This window comes from Eschrichtius robustus, chromosome 4 (genome assembly GCF_028021215.1).
Source record: "Eschrichtius robustus isolate mEscRob2 chromosome 4, mEscRob2.pri, whole genome shotgun sequence".
Classification (NCBI taxonomy): Eukaryota; Metazoa; Chordata; class Mammalia; order Artiodactyla; family Eschrichtiidae; genus Eschrichtius; species Eschrichtius robustus.
This window is the reverse complement of record NC_090827.1, coordinates 60,092,612-60,116,897: the sequence shown is the minus strand read 5'-3', so window position 1 is coordinate 60,116,897 and position 24,286 is coordinate 60,092,612. Positions and strand designations below refer to the sequence as shown.

At 43.1% G+C, this 24,286-nt stretch overlaps 1 protein-coding gene across 1 annotated transcript; it reads right to left on the bottom strand.

The window, feature by feature from the left end:
* Positions 1-1,643: 1,643 nt before the first annotated feature.
* NAAA (N-acylethanolamine acid amidase) lies at positions 1,644-23,786 on the bottom strand. Its single transcript, XM_068542806.1, has 11 exons — positions 23,513-23,786; positions 22,700-22,864; positions 20,061-20,187; positions 16,653-16,743; positions 12,650-12,726; positions 8,342-8,514; positions 8,123-8,185; positions 7,306-7,372; positions 5,945-5,973; positions 2,348-2,456; positions 1,644-1,718 (listed from the first exon to the last, which is right to left on the bottom strand). Exons 1-10 carry the CDS (start codon positions 23,710-23,712, stop codon positions 2,381-2,383), a joined length of 1,068 nt encoding a protein of 355 aa, XP_068398907.1. The 5' UTR covers positions 23,713-23,786; the 3' UTR covers positions 1,644-1,718; positions 2,348-2,380.
* Between the last annotated feature and the right edge of the window lie 500 nt (positions 23,787-24,286).

Genomic DNA, 24,286 nt, shown 5'->3' with positions numbered 1-24,286 from the left:
GATTACAAGTTTCACTTGATTTCCCATGGTCCTTCAATCTTTAGGACAATTATACAAACTGGATTTGTCATATTACTTTTAATTTTTTGACTTGTATAATCATTTTAAAACTTTGTAACTGTTGCCTGTCAAACATCTGCAGAAATGATGCACCAAACAGTATTATGTCAGCTCAGTGCTTTGAGATGATCTCCAAGGCTTACAACCTTGTTAAAACATAATTTAAGAATGGGAGATGCCTAAGAGCTCCTCCTTCTACCTTCCTTGTTGCTCAAATGTGGCCTTACGGTTTCCAAATGCTACTTATTTACTTTAGTCATAATTCTTTTCTTTTTTTAATTTTTTAAAAAATTTATTATTTTTGGCTGTGTTGGGTCTTTGTTGCTGCACGCGGGCTTTCTGTAGTTGCAGCGAGTGTGGGCCACTCTTCGTTGCCAGCTTCTCATTGCGGTGGCTTCTCTTGTCGTGAAGCATGGGCTGTAGGTGTGCGGGCTTCAGTAGTTGTGGCACGTGGGTTCAGTAGTTGTGGCTCGCGGGCTCTAGAGTGCAGGCTCAGTAGTTGTGGTGCAGGGGTTTAGTTGCTCCGTGGCACGTGGGATCTTCCTGGACCAGGGCTCAAACCCATGTCCCTTGCATTGGCAGGCAGATTCTTAACCACTGCACCACCAGGGAAGCCCTTTAGTCATAATTCTGTTCTCCATCACTGTTTTAATATTGTCTCTGCTTATAGCCACAGCAGAGGATGGAGCTCCACTGCAGGGGACTGTAATTTTGTAGCACAGCACAAATGCTACTTGCTCTTTCCCCCCAACATAACTCCCAGGAAAGGTCCTTCCCAGCAATGAGGGACACAGACAAAAATATTTCAACCAAAAGAAAAAAAACCAACCTGATGCTGCATCAGTTATGCTTTCAGAGAAAGATCTTGATCAAAAGGGAGAAATGTGAAAACGGATAAAGCATACTTGATTTTAAGTGGAGTGGGAAAGCCACGAAAGGAGAGTTCTTACCCTTGGTTTCAACTTACACAGCCAACAGGAAGAAAGATTTTTGCATTTCTCAGTAACAGCAAACTGACCATCACTTGCAACCAATGTGAAACTGCAACAACCCTGAACTCTTGTTCTCCTCTAATGAACTTTTGTTCAAAACAACACTCCCCGGTTTCCTCCCAGATTCCAATAAAAGCTAACCTTCCCTTTGTTCCTCAGATTTGCCTATGGTTCGCCATGGTTTGCTTGTCCCGAAGTGTAATTCCTCTGCTATTCCCTCTGCTAAACTCATCTTTGCTTAATAATAATTGTTGTTAATTTTATTTAAGTTTGGCAGACTCTTCCAGAAGCACTTCAGAATGAACAAAGAGGTCTTGCCCGCTCATTTCTTTATAAACTGAGGTATGACAAAATAGCTATAAGTAATGGTGAGGAGCTGGGAATAAAGCCCGAGGATGTGGCTCGCCCTCTGAGACCGATTATCTTTGAGTTGTTAAAGCCAGAACAGAAGAAGCTGAGAGATGGTCAAGGCAAACCCTGAAGGAAGGTGAATGAGGACAGCTATTACCCTCTTTACCACAACATGCTCCAAACTGATCTTCCTGCCCCCACTTCACAAGGTTGAAAAGCTTAATGAGGAAAGAGCCTGTATTGGTCATAAAATATAATCTTTTCACTTTATTTTTTAAAGTGCAGCTCTTCAAAAATTTCATTTAAAAAGATCATCTGTAAGGAAAAAAAAATACGCTTAATTTAAACACTGATTTTAAACATCCCCATAAGTGAATGAACAAAACATCAGGCTCGGTTTATAAACTCCAGGAGATCCCTGCAATAGGAAAAGGTGTCCTGTCAATAGGTGGCTGCCGAGATGGTTTGATTTTAGGGACAGCAGAAAGGACTCCTGCTTTTTTCCTCATGTCTTTCCTCTCACCTATGGCCTCACTGATGCCTGAAATAAATTTTGAGTGTCCTTGGTCCTTCAGTGTCTGTCTGATCCTGCAAAGGAGCTGGGCCTGCCTCACTGTGACTTTGGAGACACATAAGTCTTACCAGGCATTTGTCCCTCTGCGTAAGTGAAGAGGTAACGCTTTACCCTGAAAGCAGGTTTTAATCAGGGGCAAAGGGCACTGAGCACCAGAAGACTAGCTTTCATACGTACAATTCAAAATAAATACTTAAGAGTGACATTAACATGACACAAGTTAACAATCATACACTCAATGCCTGTCAGAAAATATTATGTATGTATAAATGTTAAGGATGCTGCTATCTTCTAGGAGAAATACCAGCCTATGTCCTCCTTCCCCCATCCCTAACCGCTGCCCTCCCCCAAAAAAAAAACTTTAGCAAACCTTCATAGCATAGGTGAATTCATTCTTCTGCTTTTAACTCGGGTTTCTGATCCTAGTCATGTACTTGTCTGGGCTGGCAGCACTCATTACCGTAGTATAAACTGTGTAGCTGAAAATGAGAGGAATTTTAACATATACATCATTTTCTCTAATATTCCAAAGAGGGGAAAAAAAACCACCAAGCTCTTTTCCTAATACTTGGGACCCAGGACAAGAATACAAATAGAGACCCACATATGTCAGGCTATTTAAAAGTTATAATTCAAGCAACCACAAAAAGTGTTCTTTCCTATTTTGACAACACTGTGGAAGGCCAAGTTCAAAGTTCTCAGACTCCCCAGAGTTCCACACTGTGGCAATGAGGGAGAGCTGGCCTTGGCCTGCAGCCCTGCTCTGCCTACCCCACAAATGGCACATATGTGGACACTCATCTAGGCTTCATGCACCACCCCCAGCAAACAGCCATCCCTTGGCCACCACCAGGCACAGGACGTCCAGGACGGCTGCACACCGCCATCAGGAGAACACCACCCAGGGAAGTGGACCACACAGGCCCTGGAAATGGCTTGCGTGCTGTTCAGGACGAGAATTCCAGGGTTCTGGGTACTTGGGCCAGACTCTGAGTGGATTCCTTATATCATGGGAGAGTCAGAGGAAGGCCAGAGTGGGGCCCCGAAAGCTCAGGGATCAAGACAGGGGGTCCACTGGCCCAGATCTAAGGACGAAAAGTACAATGTCACTTACTCAACATTCTGCAGAGCAAGAGACCCAAATAACTTGTGCACATGCGCCTACACATGCACATACACACTGAGGCTCCTACCCTTCACTCCCTTCAACTACCTTTTGCCCCAGACACCAGCTGGGATGCCTGCTCAAAGCACTGGGAGTGGGGCGCTTTAGGAACAGGCACTGGCACACCCCACAGCTGAATCAAACACTGGGCTGAAGACAGCACTATGAGAACATGCAAAGCTTGTCCAAGGGGAACGAAGGTTCCCTGAACAGGACCTCAGCTGCTTATTTACTTTAGTCATAATTATTTTTTTTTAATTTTTTAAAAAATTTATTTATTTTTGGCTGCGTTGGGTCTTCATTGCTGCGTGCGGGCTTTCTCTAGTTGCGGCGAGCGTGGGCTACTCTTCGTTGCCAGCTTCTCGTTGCGGTGGCTTCTCTTACTGTGAAGCATGGGCTCTAGGTGTGCGGGCTTCAGTAGTTGTGGCACGCGGGTTCAGTAGTTGTGGCTCATGGGCTCTAGAGTGCAGGCTCAGTAGTTGTGGTACAGGGGTTTAGTTGCTCCGTGGCATGTGGGATCTTCCCGGACCAGGGCTCAAACCCGTGTCCCTTGCATTGGCAGGTGGATTCTTAACCACTGCACCACCAGGGAAGCCCTTTAGTCATAATTCTGTTCTCCATCACTGTTTTAATATTGGAGCTCCACTGCAGGGGGCTGTAATTTTGTAGCACAGCACAAGGGGGCAGCATAGAGCTCCTTGCTTCTGTTCAGACATTTCTGAATATTAACCTCACACACTGAACAGACGTAGCTGATGGTAATCATTACATGTAAAAGGCCTGAGAGTCAGGGATCTGTGTTATTTTTGGTTCACTGGTGATAATCATTTAAATGTAGATCCTCTTGGGTTTTCAATTATACAATAAAGAAAAATGCTTCTTGGTAAACTGTTTATAACTTCTGACAATTCTATTTCAACAAAACATTTGCCATTTAAACGTTCATAGCCTTTAACTCAGTAATCCTACTTCTGGGAATTCAGCCAAGGAAAATAATACAAAAACAGGGGGGAAATGTACAAATATATTTATTTCAGAGTTTTAATAGAGGAAAAACTAACAACTGGAGAATGTTTAATTCAATTATACTACATTCAATTGGTTATGATGCAGCTATTTAAAATTATAAGGGCTGCTCACAGCACAGAAAATGCTTTATTAAAATAAATATAAAAACTATTTGATTATACTATTAATCTTTAAACAAAATATTTATCATTTATATAACTATTTAAAAAACTATAAGAACAAAAAAATAGGTTAACTATTTTTTAAATGACTATTAAAAAGGCAAAATTGTGCCCATCTGGAAAGGGTAATGGTGAGTTGGAGCTAACTCCTACAGGCTGGTGAGAGTCAATGGCTAAATATGCAGGAAGTTTATGAGCCAACTGTAAGCTTGAAATAGGCCAGGGTGAGTATTTACACCAAGGAAATCAATAAATGCTACAAATCAGGAGTCTTTTGTTTTTGCTCTCTCTGCCCTCAAAGAACTAGTTCACTAGCATAGTGCTGGGTATCATTTGTGACCCAACTAGCTCATTTGTTAGAGTGGGAAAATACTGATTTGCTTTTCTGTAGAAGATTGTTTTGGCTGTTAGAATATCGTTTATGGAATTAATTTTTTAGCAATAATCGTTTTATCTGGACATACTTAAAGAAGAAAATTTCAAAGAGATATATTCCTATTACAGTGCAAAGTGAACAGAGTAACACCAGTTTTGAAAATGTCATTGTACCTAAGGAATCTTAGAGCACCCAAATATACAAAAGTTAATCTAGAGGCCGTCAGGAAAACTACTGTTTTATATTTGTGTGAAAGAGGATCATTTCAAAGAAAAAAATCAATTGGGTATTTGAAACTAAAAATCCCTTTACAAGTTTTATCCATATTAGGCTATTTCTTCAAGAATACCATTTTTGATATTCTTGCCTTGAAGAAAGAAGGATGATGAGAAAGTACGAAATGCTGGGTTTTGGAATTTATGGAGGTAAAAGAAGGAGATAAGACTCTGTGATGACTTGCGTCCTCTTCTATTTTAGGCCCTACCTCACTGAGCTGGTCTTGGGCACAGAGAAGGCAATCAGGCAACACCTTGAGGGGTATGCGGCCACGAAGTGCAGGCTCTTGGCCTATTCAGCCGTGCTGTGATGGTGACGGCGGACCTTCAGAGCTTCCTGTACAAGTTTGGTGGGGTCTGCGTCTCAAGTTTAACTAACAGCTTCCTGTGGCAGTGGCAGTGGCAGCCCGGCCCAGCGGTTCACGTCAAAAAAAAGGAGGTTGGTAAAATCCCAGGCTGTAGACCCGAGAAGCCATTGTTCACAGAATGCTACTATCAAGGGCACAGGCTACAAGAGAAACATTAACTCAGGCACGGAATCAGCTGTGAAATGAGCACGGGGGTAGCAGAAACTCCCCGGGAAGAGAAAGGAAAGCCAAAGCTTAGTACTAACAGTGAAGTTAAGGAGCTCGCAAGCAGCAAAGGTGGTCCCCAGCTACCAGACGGATTTAGGATAAGCATGTCATGCCCTCCTCCTTCCAGATCACTCTATCCTCCTCACCTTTGTTTTTCCCCATGGACTCCTCACCTGACTTTTGCTACATTTGTTTATCTGTCCCTCCCTGCCAGTAGAATGCTGGTCCCAGCAGAGCAAAGAGTCTGTTTTGTCACGGCTGGATCCACAGCACCTAGAAAACCTGCTCTGTGGGAGCCCTCAGATCCCTGCCGAGCCAAAGAGCGCAGGAGAGAGTCTACTGTGCCAGGGTGATGTATGAACAGATGTGCTTAACATGTCACTTACTTGTTATAAACCGGAAACACTGACAAAACCTGCATAGGAGAAATCATATTAAAAATGATTAGAAATTCGAAAAGATTCATGCACCCCAATGTTCACAGCAGCACTATTCACAACAGCCAAGATACGGAAGCAACCTAAGTGTCCATCAACAGATGAATGGATAAAGAAGATGTGGTGTATATATACAATGGAATATTATTCAGCCACAAAAAAGAATGAAATTTTGCCATTTACACAACATGGATGGACTTGGAGGGCAATATGCTTAGTGAAGTAAGTCAGACAGAGAAAGACAAATGCTGTATGCTATCACTTATATGTGGAATCTAAAAAACAATACAAATGAATGTATATAGCAAACAGAAACAGACTCACAGATATAGAGAACTAGTGGGAGAGAAGGAGGAGGGGAGGGGCAAATTAGGGGTATGGGATTAAGAGATACAAACTACTATGTATAGGGACTTCCCTGGTGGCACAGTGGTTAAGAATCTGCCTGCCAATGCGGGGGACATGGGTTCGAGACCTGGTCTGGGAAGATCCCACATGCCACGGAGCAACTAAGCCCATGTGCCACAACTACTAAGCCTGCACTCTAGAGCCCGCGAGCCACAACTACTGAGCCCGCGTGCCACAACTACTGAAGTCCATGTGCCCTAGAGCCCGTGCTCTGCAACAAGAGAAGCCACTGCAATGAGAAGCCTGCGCACCACAACGAAGAGTAGCCCCCGCTCGCCGCAAATAGAGAAAGCCCGCGCACAGCAACAAAGACCCAACACAGCCAAAAAAAACCAAAAACAAAACTACTATGTATAAAATTAGCTACAAATATATTATATGGTACAACACAGGAAATACAGCCAATATCTTATAATAATTATAAATGGAATATAACCTTTAAAAATTGTAAATCACTATGTTGTACACCTGAAATTTATGTAACATTGTACATCAACTATACCTCAGTAAAATAATAATAATAATAATAAATAAAAGACTATTAAAAGGTAGGAGAAATACACGCATAATATCAATAGGAATAAAATAACCACTGAACACTTTGGTGTCTCTTGGGGTGACAGAGTTAGACTTTTGGAACCTTTCTCTTTTTTTTCTTTTAAACAAATGAACACGTTATAACTATGCTTTTTTTTTTTTTAACATGCAGAAAAACTCAGATGAAGATGATACTTTAACCTAAATGGTTACAAGTTCAGAAAATGTTTTTCTTTTAAATGTTTTCAACCAGGTAAAACTTCTACTTCAATATTGCTTGATTTCAGAAGAATTTTTTTTAAAATCACTATTGAGAAAGACACCAAACATCCTGGGTAAAAGCTGGACATTGTGACACAAGTTACCTGAAAGAGCGTCTCCAGGCTGAGGTTTGCCTGGCCCGTGGCATTAAGAGCTTTGATGGCAGGTGTTCTGTAAGGACAATGGTCAAAGGTCACTTGGCACTTCAGGAAACTCTGAATCCCACAAGCTCTCATTTTGGGAGGTTCAATGCAAGGTCTAGCCTCATTATCTCCCTTTCCCCCAAACAGATTCTGGCCCCCATGCATGTTTGCTACCTTGTCTCAAACCACCATGGTGGAATTAATTTAACCCCGTCTGCTCAAGGAAGCCAGGATGATGAAAATGTTTTCTGTGAATTGAACAGTTGCCACCAAACACACGGGTCAGTAAAGCCAAGGAAAAATATATAACTACTTGCCTTTTGGGGACGCACTAACTTATAATTATAGAATATTCAAAATTAGAAGGGAAATTAAAGCCCCCAAACAGTTTATTTATTTAAGTGCAGGGAAATGTTTTCCTTCCCAAAAAGTCTTACATAGAAAACTATGAACCTTGTTCCATCCTTTCCTTTTACAGATGGGTGAACAGAGGCCCAAGAGGCCACCCAGTGAATCATCAGCAGAGCTAGGGGTGGAATCTAGAACTCCTGACCCTGAGGCCAGAACCAACCTTGTCTTCCCAACACCCAGCCATCTGCCAAGAAACTCCTTGCCATGCTCTCCACCACATACCACACTCTCCCATCCTGGCCAAGGGCTAAGGTACATTTTCTGGGAGGGGACAGCACCTATAATCCTCTCCAGTTCCCGTAGCAAGAGGGGCACATTCTCCTGACCACAAGAAAACACTGCAAACCAGAAAGTGTTTAGAGACTACCTTCGGTCATCTCTCTTAGGCACTGGCTTCCAATGGTCATAATTTGTCTCAACTCGGAACCACCTGCAACACAGCACATCATCTTGTCTTAGCCAAGGTCATTTGGGACACAGCTAAAGAAAAAGTATAGAAAAATAAAAAATACCTCTAGTTTCACCAATTAAAGAAAAAAAAAAAGATTACTGATACAAAATGACCAGAGCCTTTAATTCTACTCACGCTCCATTTAAAGGATCTAGAGGCCATATGTCTGCTGGGCCATCTCTGTTCCTTGTGATGACCACTCCCTCCCGGGGGGATGTGCCACCAACAATGTAATAAACATCAGCAATAAGGGGAGTCTTGGCCAATTTGTAAACAGCTGCTTCAAAGTTTTCTGATTCACTCAGGGTCTGAACAAAATAAACAAACCTGCATTAGTATCATCATACACGGCAGTTATCCACACCAACTGATGGACAGATGGTCCAAAGCACATTCTCCTACTATATTAAGCCATGGCTATAATCTTGAACTGCTCTGACCTCATTCTCTTGTCATCAGGGCTCCTGAGATGGAAGAAGCCTCGATGGAAAGCCAACAGCAGCAGGGTTTTTCTCACAAAAGAAGAGAACTTTGACAAGTTGTCTTTGGTGAGAGACCCGGCTCACCAAACACAGGCTGCATGATTTCGAGGCAGATCACCCTCGCAAAGATCTCCCCATGTCTCTTCATTCATTTGTTCTTTTAGCAGATATTTCCTGAATACCTGCTATGTGCTAGACACTGTGCTGGTGTGGGAACAGAGCCGTGAATATGATGGACCCCGTCCTTGCTCTCCCCAAACTTCCAAAGATGAAAGTAAAGTCAACAGGCAATAGTGACACAACGTAATGAGTGTCAACACAGGAGAAGGAGAGGCTGTGGACGTCACAGCAGGGGACCCATCCTTAGCCAGGCCATTGAGAAGGCCCCTCAGGGAGGTGTCGCATGAGCTGAGGTCAGAGAGACAAACAGAAGTCAGACCAGAGAAAACGGTGGTTGTGGGGTTGGGAGTGGGCGTGGGGAAGAGAGTTGTAGCTCAATGGAACAGACTGGCAAAGGGCTGGAGATGAAAGACAGCGTGCTGCATTAGAACATCGAGCTGAACTGGGCTTCATCAACACTTGCATAGGTCTGCAGCATGGACGGTTAAGGGGGTCACTTCCCAAATATTCAGCTTCCACATGTGCTCCTTCCTCAAGCTCATCTGCTCGAGAACGTCCTGGGTAGAGGGCCAGCCCCTCCCACCTATACCTTCACCAACACTCTTCCACCACTTTTGGAAAGTACAGCCATCCTGCTCACCCAACCTGAATAGTGCCAAAGCACAGTGTCAAGGGTGGGGAGAGGGTCAAACAAAAGAACGACCCAAAACATTGGTGTCTGCAAAGGTGCCATCGTCCAACACCATAAACCATTAACCACGGCAAGCTCTGTGGACTGTTCCCTGACTTATACATATCGCTGTTAGGGTGGGGTAGTTAGACTTGAGTTGGTTTGTTCTAAACTCAGCAAAATTATAAGTGAGGCAATAGGAGTGATGGAATAGCTTTTGGATTATGTCACCTATAGCATCCCCCAACTACTATCTAAGAATTCATCGCCTCTAACAGAATTCTATGAGAACAATGCAAAAGAACATCAGTAAGAAATATTGAAGGCAGTGGTGCCTGATTTCATTCACCCAAGTGGCACACTCAGGGGGAGACAGGTACCTTATCTATCTCAGGGAATGGAGGAAATGGGCAGTGACTGCTAATGAGTACAGGGTTTCCCTTTAGGGAAATGAAGAAGTTCTAAAACTGATTGTAGTGATGGCTGCACAACTCTGTAAGTACACTAAAAACCAGTGAGTTGTATACTTTAGATAGATGAATTGTATGGCATGTGCCTTGTATGGCATTACCTCAATTAAATATATGTCTACCTTATGACCCAACAATTCCACTCTTAAGTACTTCATAACCAGCTGAAATGGATATATGTTTACAAAAAGACTTGTACAAGAATTTCTACAGCAGCCTTATTCACAATAGCCCCAAACTGGAAACAACCCAATGCCTATCAACAATAAAATGGATAAACTGTGGTATACTCATACAACTGAATCTTCTTCAATAAAAAAAAGGAATGAGCTAGTAATACAAACAAGGATGAATCTGAAAAACATTATGCTGAGTGAAAGAAAAAGAGTCCCTATACTATGATTTCATGTATATGAATTCTAGAACAGGCAGAACTTCCTATAGTGATAGAAGTCAGAGCAGTGACTCGGGGAAGGTTGGGTGTCGGAGGAGGTTAGAAATTGACTGGAAAGGAGCACTAGGGAAATTTCCAGGGACATTTGGAAATGTCGGCCAACTAAACATGGTCACTTGCCATCTGCCTCCACAAGGATTAGGTCACTAGCCACTGCAGTCGCTGACCTTCAACACATCCTGAAAGGAGTTCAGGGTGGAGATCAGGAATAAGGCACTCTGTGCTCTGGGGAAAACTGGCGGAACAGGTCTTCAGACAGTTAGATATTTTCAGGAGAAGGTTTTATCAGCCCAATTCTTTCATCTCCTCATACCTAGAAAAGCACTAAAATCATTAATGGCGACATCTGCTCCTCATGACTAGCAGTGAGCCTCAGCCAAAATGTGTGCCTGACTACACTCACCCTCTTCACTAAAATCACATATAACACTGACCTCTCTCTCCCCCTACCTCTCTGAAGCAGTTTCTCAGAGCTATGTGAAATGCTGTCTCCCAGGCTATAGTCCTCATCTTGCCCCAAATAAAACTTAACTCACAGCTCTCATATGGTGCATTTTTTTTTCGGTTGCTACATTCTATATCTTGTTTTGTTGGTGGTTACATGGATGGATAAACGAGTGTGTAAAATTGTCAAAACACACTGAACTAAAAACCCTTAATATCTGTGCATTTCATTGTATGTAAATTATATCTAAATTTTTTTTAAAATCACTGGTGTTTAGATTCCCCTGGATAGACTGATTGATTGATTGATTGATTTGTGTGGCTGCACCAGATCTTAGTTGTGGCACGTGGGATCTTTAGTTGCGGCACGTGGGATCTTTAGTTGCGGCATGTGGGATCTGGTTCCCTGACCAGGGATCGAAGCCGGACCCCCAGCATTGGGAGCGCAGAGCCTTAACCACTGGACCACCAGGGAAGTCCCTCCCCTGGATAGATTTTAAATTACAGTTTTATTTTTAAATGTCAACACGTACAATACACTGGATTTCTGCAGCTTTTTAATCTTATGATGAAATACTTTAGAAGTCATCTTTAAAAATATGTGAAGGATGCATAGTTTGTCAACATCTTTAGGGAACAGTTAAGTAAAATGTTTAGGAGAGGGCTTCCCTGGTGGCACAGTGGTTGAGAATCTGCCTGCCAATGCAGGGGAGACGGGTTCGAGCCCTGGTCCGGGAAGATCCCACATGCCACAGAGCAACTAAGCCCGTGTACCACAACTACTGAGCCTGTGCTCTAGAGCCCACGAGCCACAACTACTGAGCCCGTGTGCTGCAACTACTGAAGCCCGTGCACCTAGAGCCCGTGCTCTGCAACAAGAGAAGCCACAGCAATGAGAAGCCCGCGCACTGCAACGAAGAGTAGCCCCCCGCTCGTCGCAACTAGAGAAAGCCCATATGCAGCAACAAAGACCCAACACAGCCAAAAGTAAATAAATAAAAAAATTTATATAAAAAAAAAGTTTAGGAGAATTTCAAGTCCACAGGGGCTTAATCATTTAGAGCAGGACAAGGAAGGGCCAAAAGCCTAAACCCAGGCAGGGCCAGATCCTTTCACCAGAGATGTGCTCCTGAAAATGTGCTTTCTGTGGTCAGATTACAAGTTATATGTGGCCTGGAACCCTGCTGACTAAGAGCGAACCTAAAGCTGATGTTCCTTTTGTTGTGCGTAGACCTACCTTCTAATGCATTTGTTTTGCTTTGCATTTGTTTTGCATTCTTACGATGACCATAGCGCCCTTATAGTGCCTGCCTGAAAAAATTCAAGGCTTCCCAAAGAATTTACAGCAAATACCTGAAGATAGGGCCCCTATGTCCCAGTCTCTGCGGGAGGGTAGGAGGCTGACTTACTTCACATGGACAACTCCCTCCTTTCTACTTTTGCTAATTTTTCACTTCTCTGACTGTACTGTGCTCCCCTCACCCCCTCCCTATTCCCTCATTCTCCCTTTAAAATACTCAGTCAAGTAGAAGTTAAGTTCCATTCACGCTGGACACTTTTCCCTATTGCAATATTATACTACTGATAAAAATCTGTCCTTAACACTTTAACTAGTGTCCCGCTTTATCTTTGGTACTTATTATCAAAAAAGGTGATAAGCATTTTGTAAACCTTTAAATGCTTATTCTTGTCAGGAGCTTCTTACATTAAAAACAACGTTGTTAAATGACACAGCATCACAACATGAACACAGTTTAGAACATGACATTAGGGTGAGGTGGGCTCGACAGTAAAAATACTCACAGTGCGGATAAGCCAGCTGACCGGTGAGTGTCTCTGAAAAAGGGCAGCAATCATATTCTCCCACCACCAGCCTTTATCTGCCAAGGATGGAACAGTAAGTATATGCTCGAATTGTTGCCCCAGAGCCACGTTTTAAAATTCCTAAATCTTGTTTCTTTCCCATAGTACAAGTTGATGCGGGAGAAATGGTGGTGGATGAAGAGTGATTTTATTAGCAACCAGTTTTCAAAGATGAAGCCCAAATTTCATGGCAACATATAAATATGTATATGTATATGTCTGAGTATATATGTATGTATATATGTATTTCATATGTGTGTATGTGTGTGTGTGTGTGTGTATATATGTAGTCTTTTACCTGGAAACAATGATAATTATGTTAAAGGAAATCATTCTATTATATTACTTCATGCAAAATGAAATTATGTAGCTAATAAGAAAAGTGACTCAATAGTATTTGGAAGGGCTTCCCTGGTGGCGCAGTGGTTAAGAATCTGCCTGCCAATGCAGGGGACACAGGTTTGAGTCCTGGTCTGGGAAGATCCCACCTGGAGCGGAGCAGCTAAGCCTGTGCGCCACAACTACTGAGCCTGCGCTAGAGCCCGCGAGCCACAACTACTGAAGCCTGTGCGCCTAGAGCCTGTGCTCTGCAACAAGAGAAGCCACCACAATGAGAAGCCTGTGCACTGCAACAAAGAGTAGCTCCCACTCGCCACAACTAGAGAACCCGGGCGCAGCAACAAAGACCCAAAGCAGCCAAAAATAAATACAAATAAAATAAATAAATTTATATAAAAACATAGTATTTGGAAGACTGTAGAGCACGTATATATTTCAGAACTTTAAGTAAGATTTGGGCTCTTTTTTTTTTTTTAATGCTTTTTAACATCTTTAAAATTATCTGTAGGGGATTTATTTCCAAAGAAAAATTTTCATTCAAGAAATAAGCATTTCATTCAAGAAATAAGCATTTCATTCAAGAAATAAGCATCTACTAGCCACCATATCCAGACTTGGTCCAGACCCTTGGAATTTAACAGTAACCAGAAGAAACTAGTGCACCATTAAATAACAAGGTTTTGATAACCATAATAAAGTAAAACAATAATGTAATCATGAGTGACAAGAGAGGACTCCTCTGAGAGGAGCGTAAGGATAGCCCCTCTGAGTTGTGGACATCTAGCTAAGGCGGGCAGAGCATTCCAGACAGAAGGCATAGGTGTCAAGCCTAAGGCAGGGACAAGCTTGGCAGATGTCAAGAAAACAAAGAACGCCAGTGAGGTTCAGGTGGAGTGAGGGAGAAGGAGAAGCATAAAATGAGGTGCTGGAGGTGATCACGTAGAGTTTTGAGATCAGAGTCAGGTCTCTGGATTTGTCACGTGAAATGGAAAGTCAGGGACTTCCCTGGTGGTCCAGTGGTTGAGAATCTGCCTTGCAATGCAGGGGACGCCAGTTTGATCCCTGGTCGGGGAATTAAGATCCCACATGTCGTGGGGCAACTAAGCCCGTGCGCTGCAACTACTGAGCCCGTGGGCTCTGGAGCCTGTGCATCACAACTAGAGAGGAGCCCACGTACCACAACCAAGAGCCCACACGCTGCAACAAAAGATCCCGTGTGCCTCAACTATGCAGCCAATAAATAAATAAATAAATATTAAAAAAAAAAAAAAAGAAGAAGAAATGGAAAGTCATGGTAGGCTTTAAGCAAGGGAACAATCTGATCATGCAGCTGCAGGGTGGAGAAAGTACAGGAGGGTGAGAACAGTAGTGGGGAGATCAGATGGACAGCTAGGCAGTAACACAGGTGTGACAGCCTAGCAGGGAAGGTGGAGAGAATGGACAGGGAGAGTCTCATTTTGGTGGTAGAGCTGACAAAACTTAGGGACCGAGGGGTCAAAGAACTCTCCTGGTAGCAATTGGTTGAGGAGAAATGCCATTCCCTGAGACATGGAAAATTAGGAGAGGTGTAACTTTGGGTGGAGGAGGAGTAAGGGCAGGAAAAGGGGAAAAGAAAAGAGCAAGAGATGTGCTTGAACATGTTAAGTTTGGGATGCCTAGGCGACATCAATGTGGAGATACTGAGCAGGTAGTTGGACACTTCAATCTGGGGCTCAGAAGAGGGCCAGCCCAGAGAGGTGACAACAATGACAAACACGTCTATGGCCCTTGCTCTGTGCCGGGCATTGCTCTAGATACCTTACATACATGAAGGTACACCTTACATAGATGAACTCATTTCATCCTTACAGTGGCCATTATCGTCTCTGTTTTTCAGATGAGGAAACTGAAGCACAGAAAGGTTAAGCACCTTGGTCATGATCACCAGCGAGCAAGTGACAGCACCAAGGTATAAACCCAGGCAGCCTGGCTCTGGGGTCTGAGATCTTATCCGCAGATGGTTAGGTCTCCCACACTCCATGCCATTTGTTAGTCCTCCTCCTTTTCTTATCCTTATTCATATACTAAAGGCACTGTTGGCCCTCTCCATAATATCCAGAAACTTAATTGAAGATCTTAATTATCGCTATTAATGAAGAGATGTTATTTTATCGTTCAGGCATTTTAACTCAGTCTTCGCAGACTAAAGATATAACTAGTTTTCCTTAGCTTAAGGTTTAAAAAATTTTTTTAAAGAAATTTGACAGTACTTAATTAAATGTGTATGTAAAAGAATAATTCAGTTATTTTTAAACTGCTCATACCATAACTATCAGTTAAATAATTTGAGTCACAAAATGATGGAAACAAAGCCCCTTTTGTTTACACATGTTTACAGTCATTCTCTGTAAAACTTCAGTAACTGTCATGCTGTGGTTTGGGTACCACTGGTTGAGAATTAGTCTCACTCATAGCTGACATTTGAGAAAATGATGAAGAAATACATGAGGATAAAGAACTGAGTCCCTTGGACATTGATATATCCTTAACCAGCATCTTCCTGGTCCAGCCTATATAAAAAGATAAGAATACATCAAAGGAAACAACAAGTTGATCAGGGGTTCATCAGATGACCAACACTACACTTTAAGAGACTCCATGTACCTGTCTTTCTCCTTTATTCAGTTGCAATTCCTGAGGACAGAGACCAGAGCTGGCTTATCTCAGGGTTTCCCACATATTGGGAAACTGAGTGGTGTCCCCTGAGATTTAGGGGATGGCAGTGGGGTTATTTAATAGAGCAGCCAGGCAAGAAGCCAGGAGATCAATTTGAGAACCATCTCTCCCAACAACTAGCTGTCCTTTCATCTTGTAGCCTTAGTTTCCTCCTTTGCATAATGGATGCGGTTAATAATATCAGCCCAGCCTATCTAACAGGACTGTTGTGAGGGTCTAATGAGAAAACTTAGGAGTAAGTGCACAGAAAACCTTAAAGTGTTTTACTTGTATAATGCCACCATATATCCTCTGATTACTGCAATAGCTTCCAGACAGTCTTCTGCTTCCATCTTAACCCAACATGATCTAGTCTCTACAAAGCAGCCAAATGATAGTTAAGAATATAAAGGTAAAACAGATCTGTTCACTCCCTGGCCTAAGATCTTCCTAGGGCTTCCATTTTGTTTAAAACCCAAACTCCTCCTCATGACCCTGCACCATGGCCTCAGCCTTCCTCTCTGTCTCTACTGTCACTCCCCACTTACTCCATCCTGTAACCACATTACACAGTCTTTTGTTTCTGGAAGCCACCAGGAATGGTCCTCCCCCAGCTTCTGCACACCTGGATCATGTGAGTCAGGCCTTCCCCGACCTTATACCTGCACTACCTGCTGCACGCCCTCCTTCATTCTCTATCACATCTTCCTGTTTTACTTTCTTGGTAGCATTTATCACTAGCTGAAATAATCTTCATTGCTTACTTGCACACTGCCCACCTTCCCCCACTAGAATGGAAGCATGTAGCGTAGAAGGTGTTCCATATGTTCTGTTGGGTGAGTGAATGAAGTACTTGGATAAAACTGAACAGGGATAGGGCTAAAAGTGCTTGGGAGTTTGTTTTGATTACCTCGTTCGTCGCCAGAAACGGTAAACTTGTGTGGACTCTGACCGGTCCATAATCCTACGTAGCCAATAAAGGTGGTTCCTGTGAAGGCGATCTGAAATCAAGAGGTAAGGCATCATCTCAACACTCCAACCAAATGTACACTGAAATCACCTGTTTTGTCCCACAGTTTCATGGATTTTTTTTTTTTTCTTATAAGTTCCAACATAATAGAATAAAAACTCTTGAAATAGCCTTCTGGAAGATTTAACTTTGGGGGTCCATGGATAGAAGTCAGTGGATCTGTGACCTCAGATGGAAAAAAAAAAAAAAAAGGTACATCTTTATTTTCACTAGCCTCTAACTGAAATTTTACTCCCTCTGTAGTGAGTAATGCATGCAAGAACTCATGTAGTCATAGCAATGCCTGTGACTCCATCACCAGGAGAAGTTCAAGTATTTTCACATACATAATGGCATCATACCTATGTTGATATGGTATACATGCATATCTTGAAATATCATTCATACTTATCACTAGTCCGAATTTATGGTAGTTTCTAGACCCACTGCTAAATTTTACCAGTTAATGTGTTAAGAAAAAGTATAATATCGAAATGGCTGTATTTCAACATAACTGGTTTCTTCACAATCTCATGAATTTTATTTTATGTATTTATGAAACATTATTTTGAGAAGGGATCAATAAGCTTCATCAAAGGGCTCCTCGCAGAAAAAAGTTAAGAAGCTCCATCCTAGAAGTAGCAAATGGGCTTCCATTTAAAAACTTATGTTGACTCGATTATAAGAGATTAATATCATGCATCTTACAAGCTCTGTGAAGTAAGGGGAAACAAGTGAGACTGTTTGTCAGTAAAAATCAAATTTAAATTTTAAATATTAAAAAATTCTTTTACATACATCCTTCATTTTATCCTCATGATTATTCCATGAGTTATAGGGATCACACCCACTTTTTTTTTTCTTTCTTTCTTTCTTTTTTTTTTTTTTTTGCTTTGCTCCCACTTTAAATAAAGGAAATGAACTCTAATGATTACAAGACACCACTATATATCCCTGAGGAGAAAAACAAACTCTATCAGTTATTTCAGATACCAGACACCCAGCTCACATGGTTCAGTAAAGATGAACCAATACTTTTGTATTTTGAGAAATGAACGGGCCTAGCTTACTTTTTTCCTAGAAAGTTGAATTTTAAGTCAGTAACTTTTCATTTAATTGTTTATTTCTGCCTCATCTGGTTGTAAAATAAAGTGGCTAAATTACAAGGGGAAAATGCAATGGTCTTAATTTCATAAATGACCTCTTCCCCGAGACTCAATGAGGGTCTTCCATGAATTCTCCCCATTTCCATTCATGGCAGTAAAACGGGAATAAGTCTACCTCACTACTAAAGCCCTTATAAAACTTAACTATAGGGGAAAAAGTAATCACACAGTCACTTCATTCACATGGCACACCAACCCTCACATCAGTGTTACTCTTGAAGAGCCAGCAAATTAAAGTTACAAAAATCAAAATCCCTGGTAGTTTCCAAGATATTTTATAACACATAACTACAAATAATTATAAGATATTATTTGTACGATATTGTATCTTGTAGCTCTGAAAAACTGTATTTCTAAATGTCTATGCTTTCCAACCGTCTGTGCCAGGTCAGTTAACATAAACAAAGCCCTAGCTGGGGCAGGAGACTCTACAATCTGAGTTTTGGGGAGACAGCTACTTGAAGGCTGAAGTCCTGGGTTTCGTCCCACCTCTGCCTCATCTCCTCGTGTGATGTGGAGCAAGTTAGTCTCTGTAAGTCTCGGCCCTTTCATCTGAAAAATGAGGATAGAAATGCTGACTTGTGCCTGACTCGCAGGGCTACCGTGAAGATCAAAGGAGGTCCTGTATCTGAAAATACTTTTAAAACTATGAACACTAGGTAAGACTAAGAGCTTAATTATTGGATGAATAACCCGTTCTTAATTTAGCAAAGCAATTTATTAGCCATGAGCCCTCAGCAGAAAGACAATACCCAAGTGTAAACTGTTAAATTCGGTAATAATAGCCTGAGCACCGAGATCAGCCACACCAATAGACCATTTCCCATGAGATCTCCAGGAACAACAGAAACAAATGAAGCAACACCTGTTAGTTAGGGTGAGTCTAGAGAGAACAGCTGAAATTATTTTTATTGCATTTAATCTTTTGTCGATTTTTAAGAATTTTTGCTCATTGTAGAATAATGGAGAAAAGCATAAGGTAGTAAAAATAATTATTGTCCCCTATTATTATTCAGTAATAATTACTAACATTTTAGCAGATGTCCTTTCAGAATTTATTTTCATGGATATTCTGTCATGCTACCACTTAAAACCATTTTTGAAGTAAATCTTCAGCTACAAATTAAATTGGTAATAGTGGTGAAGTAAAGGAATGAAATTGGGAAAGGAGAAACATTCACCTTAAATATTTCTGTACTGTTTGAATGTTTTATGAGAAAGTTTTTGTTTGTAAAAGCAGACGACCAACTGAGTATTTAGTAAATGAGTTTCTAGTATTTGTGACTCAACCCCTAAATGCAAAGAACAAACGAAATAAAGTCCTTAAACAGTGTCCCCCCAAAGCCAAGATCTGACTTTTGCATTCTCTGTTCTGTTTCATGGCAATGACATGCTTTGTGTACACAATGAACATTGATTACTGCTATCTCTCTAGATATTTACACAGAAATGTGACAATAGTACATACTAGGTTGTACTTTTAAAGGAACTATGATGAAAATAAAATGATGTATAAGCATAATTTCTTAGAGATCAAAAATATGAGTAGTGTGGGTCAATTATACTTTTAGAGTGAAGGACTATTTATTATTTGGCCACTATTTATCAAGCATCTGCCATATGCTTTGCATAGATTACTTCATTTAACCTTTATAACTATCTCCATAAAGTAGTTATTAACCTCTCTGGGCTGTAATCTGCAAAATGGGTTTAAGTAATTTCCCAAGTTCACAAAGGAAGTGACAGAAGCAAACTTCAAACCCAGGACTGTCAGATCCCAAAATTAGGTGTTCCTAGACATTACACTACCCAGCCCCTCTATTCTAGAAGCAGCCTGGACATGGGAAAGCAAAGGAAAGAGCTGATTTAGCATCAAAAATGGAGACCGATCATACACCCATAGAAATTTCCCTAGGGAAAACTGATTGACCTCTGTAAGTAGATTCTCAATAATAATAAATAACCCTTGTTTCTACAAGCATACTTGATGTAAATCTCTCTTGTGGTTTTGTTTTTCCAGGAGGTTGATGTTTTTTGTATCTTAAATTGATAACACAGTTAAGCTGCAGACCATCCAAGTGACGGCTAACTTGGGTCAGCAAGTCTCTCTGATTTCTGAATCTTAACACCATACGGACTATACCTGCCCATTCTTTATGAACTGCACATCCACTGTCAAATTACGTAAGAAATTTCCAAAAGAGTAATCCAGATTCCGGCCATGATAAACGTTGCCTTTGGAGTCCTGAGCCACAATACTGGTGCAGAATCTGGGAAAAGGGAAAAATTCAACATAAGTGAACAAGAAGAAGGAAATGAGTTTTTCATTTCAAATATAAGTCCTCGAAGTAAAACAGTTTTCTTCCTTATAACAGACACATACGCTATATAATCCCTGTGGACCATAATTCAAGATGAAAAAGACAACTGGACACAACAGCGTTTGTTCAGTGTTACTAGACCTCTGCCCTCGGCACACAGGACATCGAAAACATACTGAATGCGAATTTCATCCTAAATCTAAATCTGAAACGGACTCATTCTGGGCTCAGCGAGTTCACTGAACTTTGCTTAGTCCTCTGCTTGGCAGTATGTAGTCTATTTAATGCACCATTCAAGGCTGGCTCAAGCTCAACTCTCTCTTCTCTGGATTTCTCAGAGCAAGCACCATGGCAGCTAACTATTTTGCTCCACAAATTGTTTCACTTTGTCTCTTGGAAAAAGGATGAACTATTTAGGGGCTTGGCACTTTTCCTGTCCCCCTTAAAGCTCCCTGCAGAGAGCTAATAAGAGAAAAGGATCTTTTAAGAACTCCCAGCCAGAGAGATGTATTTTGAGGAAAAGACGAAGAGGTTTGTTAAGATGTCTAAAGGTCCATATTCTCAGAGAATATATAATGTTATGTAAAAAATATTTGAATACATCATGTCCAATTCTGGGACAGGGGAAAGATATGTATATATACACACACACACACACGCACACACGCACACACACGAAATATCCTGAAGGATGGGTAGTCATTTCTGAGTAACAGGATTGTGGTTAATTTTCTTTATACTTTTCTGTATTTACTAATTTTCTATGATTACACATTATCTTTATAATTAAGAGAAAACAAATGTTACCTCCTTTTCTGTTTGTTTAAAAAAGGAAGCTTGGTCAGGTTTTAATTTTTTCCAAGGTCTCTGATTTTCAACGAGTTCACGTCAAGAAGCAAACTGATCAAACACTGGAAGTAGCTAAAGCAAAGTTTGTAGACTCTCAAAGGTGATTTTTCAAAATTGGCGAGACAACAATTCTTTCATGTCACGCCCAAATGTTTTGGTGTGAGGTGGCCCACAAGAACAGGGAACAACTAGGGAGCCAGGCTCTGCCTTGGGAGATGCACTGCATTGTGCTGGGGACACGTGCTTTTAGCAGCAACTCTGACCACTCACCATGCACTTGACTTTCAGCAAACTGTCCCCTTTGAGGCTTGGTTTCCACATCACGAAAGGTAATACAATCTCCAGTGCCTCATACCCAGTAGGCTCAATAAAGCGTCGCTAGTCTTACTTAATCTGATTCAAAAAGTCTTATACCAGAAGTGAGGACAAAACATTTCCTTTGTTAATGCTAGTGGAGTCTGATGGTGCTTTTTCTTGCCAGGCGATTCAGTATATACCTTAATATCAAATCCAAAAGTTAGAATTTTTTTTACTAGAATTTTTGCTTTAGTTGATTTGAATACAGTGACTCCAACAAAGGAAGAAGAAAATGAAAATGAAAATGAAAATAAATTGATTTTTTCATTGAGAAAACCACACGTCAGAATAGGAAAAAGATGGGGGTAGGAGACGAGGAATGGCAAAATTAACTTAGGTCAATTGAAAGGCACTTTAATACATCTGTGTCTTATCTGTGTCTTAAAACATTTCCCTGAAGAGGAAGGCAGTCACAGTGCTTCTTAACCTACTCTACCTAGATGTTCTGGGAAGATGCCAGCAGGCAGTAAAGTTTCATTATCCACAGAAAAAAAATTTTTTAAACATCTTTCGGCAGCGAGAAGCTATAAGTATCTAAAAGATGTTACTAATGAGTCTGGTCTGGTGGCAAAACAGTAAGTCCTGAAGACAGAAACCAAGTCAAATCTCTCTTAATTGCAGGACCTGTTACTGAGCCAACAGACTTGAGGCTCTCCCTTCACTTTGCCTGGGGTCAACCACACACTCCGTATTGCTTTCCCCTGTGTGTGCCACAGCTGATCATGCCCACTCCGGGTACCAAATACTGGCTGCCCCTACTAGCCAGAACAGTGTAGCCTGTGACCCCAGCGCTGGAGGCAACAGGTTCATAAAGAGGAATCATGATCGCTAGCCATGATGAACATGGAAAGTTAAATGCAGGGGGACAAATGAATGCTGGGACAGCCCCCTCATTATAAGGCTGGGCAGTCACTGGGTTAACTAGAGTGGGATTATTCCAAGACCTTCCTGGGAGAGTACATGTTGAGCAGAGTTCCAAAAGTGGGATGCTACCTGGATTGGTGGAGGGAGAAAAGGGGACTTCAGGTAGAGGAACGGTTCAGCGTTGAGGTCAGAGAAGCTGCTTTCCCTTCTCGAAACTCATAATCTGCTGCTCAGCTTTACCCAGAGAAGCAAAGAGGAAGCACTGGAGGTTTCTGGGCAGCCCGGTCACCACCCTGCTTTCATTACACTGAAAACATGTCTCCTTCCACTCAGATGCGGCAGGAATCTGGGTCAAGTCTCAAGTTAATCCGCGCTAGCGCGGGTCACTCACGCGGTGGACTCGTAGGCCAGGTTAAGGAGGATGCAGTCGGCCAGGTTGAAGTTCAGGGCATCGCACTGGCCGCGGATCTCGTCGGTGAAGGGCTGGGGCAGGAAGAGCTCCAGCTCCCAGACCGCCTTTCGGATCAATGCGAGGACCCACTTGGGGACATTATCCCTAGAAATGAAGAACCACGAGAGTGTATGATCTGCTCAGAGGTTCGGAGGGGTGCGAGTGTGTGTGTACTGGGGGAGGGGGTACCTGAAGCTCTCATCCTTAGGGGTGAGTTCTAGGTGCCTCGCTTACCCAGAGAGCTCAGTCCAGGTCCAGCCGGCATCACCCAAAACGCAGCGTCCAGAAGAGAGAAGAACACTCCGAGAGAGGGAAGTAAGGCGACCGAGAGTGGCCCCCAAAAGGGTGGGCCTGGGGGCCCACGAGGCCTGCTAGGGGTGCGGGGCTGCGTCCCCTACTCGGTAGCTGAGCAGCCAGCCGGGGCGACGGCTCGGGCGACAACCCGCGCGCCACCCTGATCCGGAATGGCTGGTGGACTGGCGTGCCACTGGAGACACCGAACTTGAAAGTCAAACCAGCTGCGCGGGATCATCCCCAACCCCGGCGCTGCCTGGGGCACTAGCAAATGCCAGCTCTGGTCCCCGCCACCCCTGCACACGCCAGACGCCCGGGGTGAGCGGCATGCGGTGGAGGGCAAGGCTGTCCGAGAGGGAGGGGAGGGGTCACGAATCTCAGTTTGACGCACACTGCGCAGCAGGCGTCCGGGCTTTGCCGCCCTCCGACCCCCGCCCGCTCCCCCTGTCCTGCGCTCACCCGATGATATGCTCCATAGCGGCGCGCAAGAAGTCGCGGTCGAAGTGCTGCAGCATTGGCAGCCAGCGCAGCTCGGGGGCCGCGTCCAGGCTCACGTTGAAGAGAGGCGGGGCGGGGGACGAGGCGGCGGCCGACAGCCCGGCCCCGGCCAGCAGCAGCAGAGCCAGCGCCGTGCGCGCACTCAGACCGGCGGCTCTCATAATTCGTGCGGCCACAATCGGACTCTGGCAGCCGCTGCCCGCGCCCTGGGGAAGCGCTGGAGGAAGAGGAGGAGCCTGGGCGGAGCCGGGAGGGCTGGAGGCGGAGCCCGTGCGCCGCTTGGCCCGCCTGGTCACCCGGGACCCGGAACGGTGAGGGGAGCCGCCTCCCCAAGTCCAGCATCTGCGCTTCTCGCCCCAGTGCCTGCGTGCCACGCCCCCGCCCCCGGCCAAGGGTGCCGCCCTGCTCCGGGTCCCCCGGCGGCGCTAAATGCGGCCGCCAGCTTCTCGCCCCCCACTCTCCGCCCCATCCCACCCACGTGGGCCGAGAGAGCGTAATCGGCGGCCTGGAGGGCGTTTATGAAAATGGTTTTCAGCGGCGAAGAGGGAGGCAGCAGAGTCCTATTGCGATAGGAAGGGCCCTCCCACCCCCGCCTCATTTGCTCTTATTTAAATTCTTCAAAGGTTTAATCTGGATTTTATAAGGGGAAGGAGAGCTTTTTCAGTTCAGCAGTCCCACTTCTTTTCAGTTTCTTTAAAAAAGCTAAAAAGGTAGCTAACATTTACGTGCAGAGTG

Coding starts and splice junctions, on each gene's coding strand:
- NAAA (XM_068542806.1), bottom strand. CDS start 23,712: ATGAGAGCCGCCGGTCTGAGTGCGCGCACGGCGCTGGCTCTGCTGCTG. Junction 20,188..22,699: donor CTGGCCTACGAGTCCACCGC/GTGAGTGACCCG, acceptor CCCTTTTCCCAG/ATTCTGCACCAGTATTGTGG. Junction 7,373..8,122: donor CCTAAGAGAGATGACCGAAG/GTAGTCTCTAAA, acceptor TTGTCCTTACAG/AACACCTGCCATCAAAGCTC.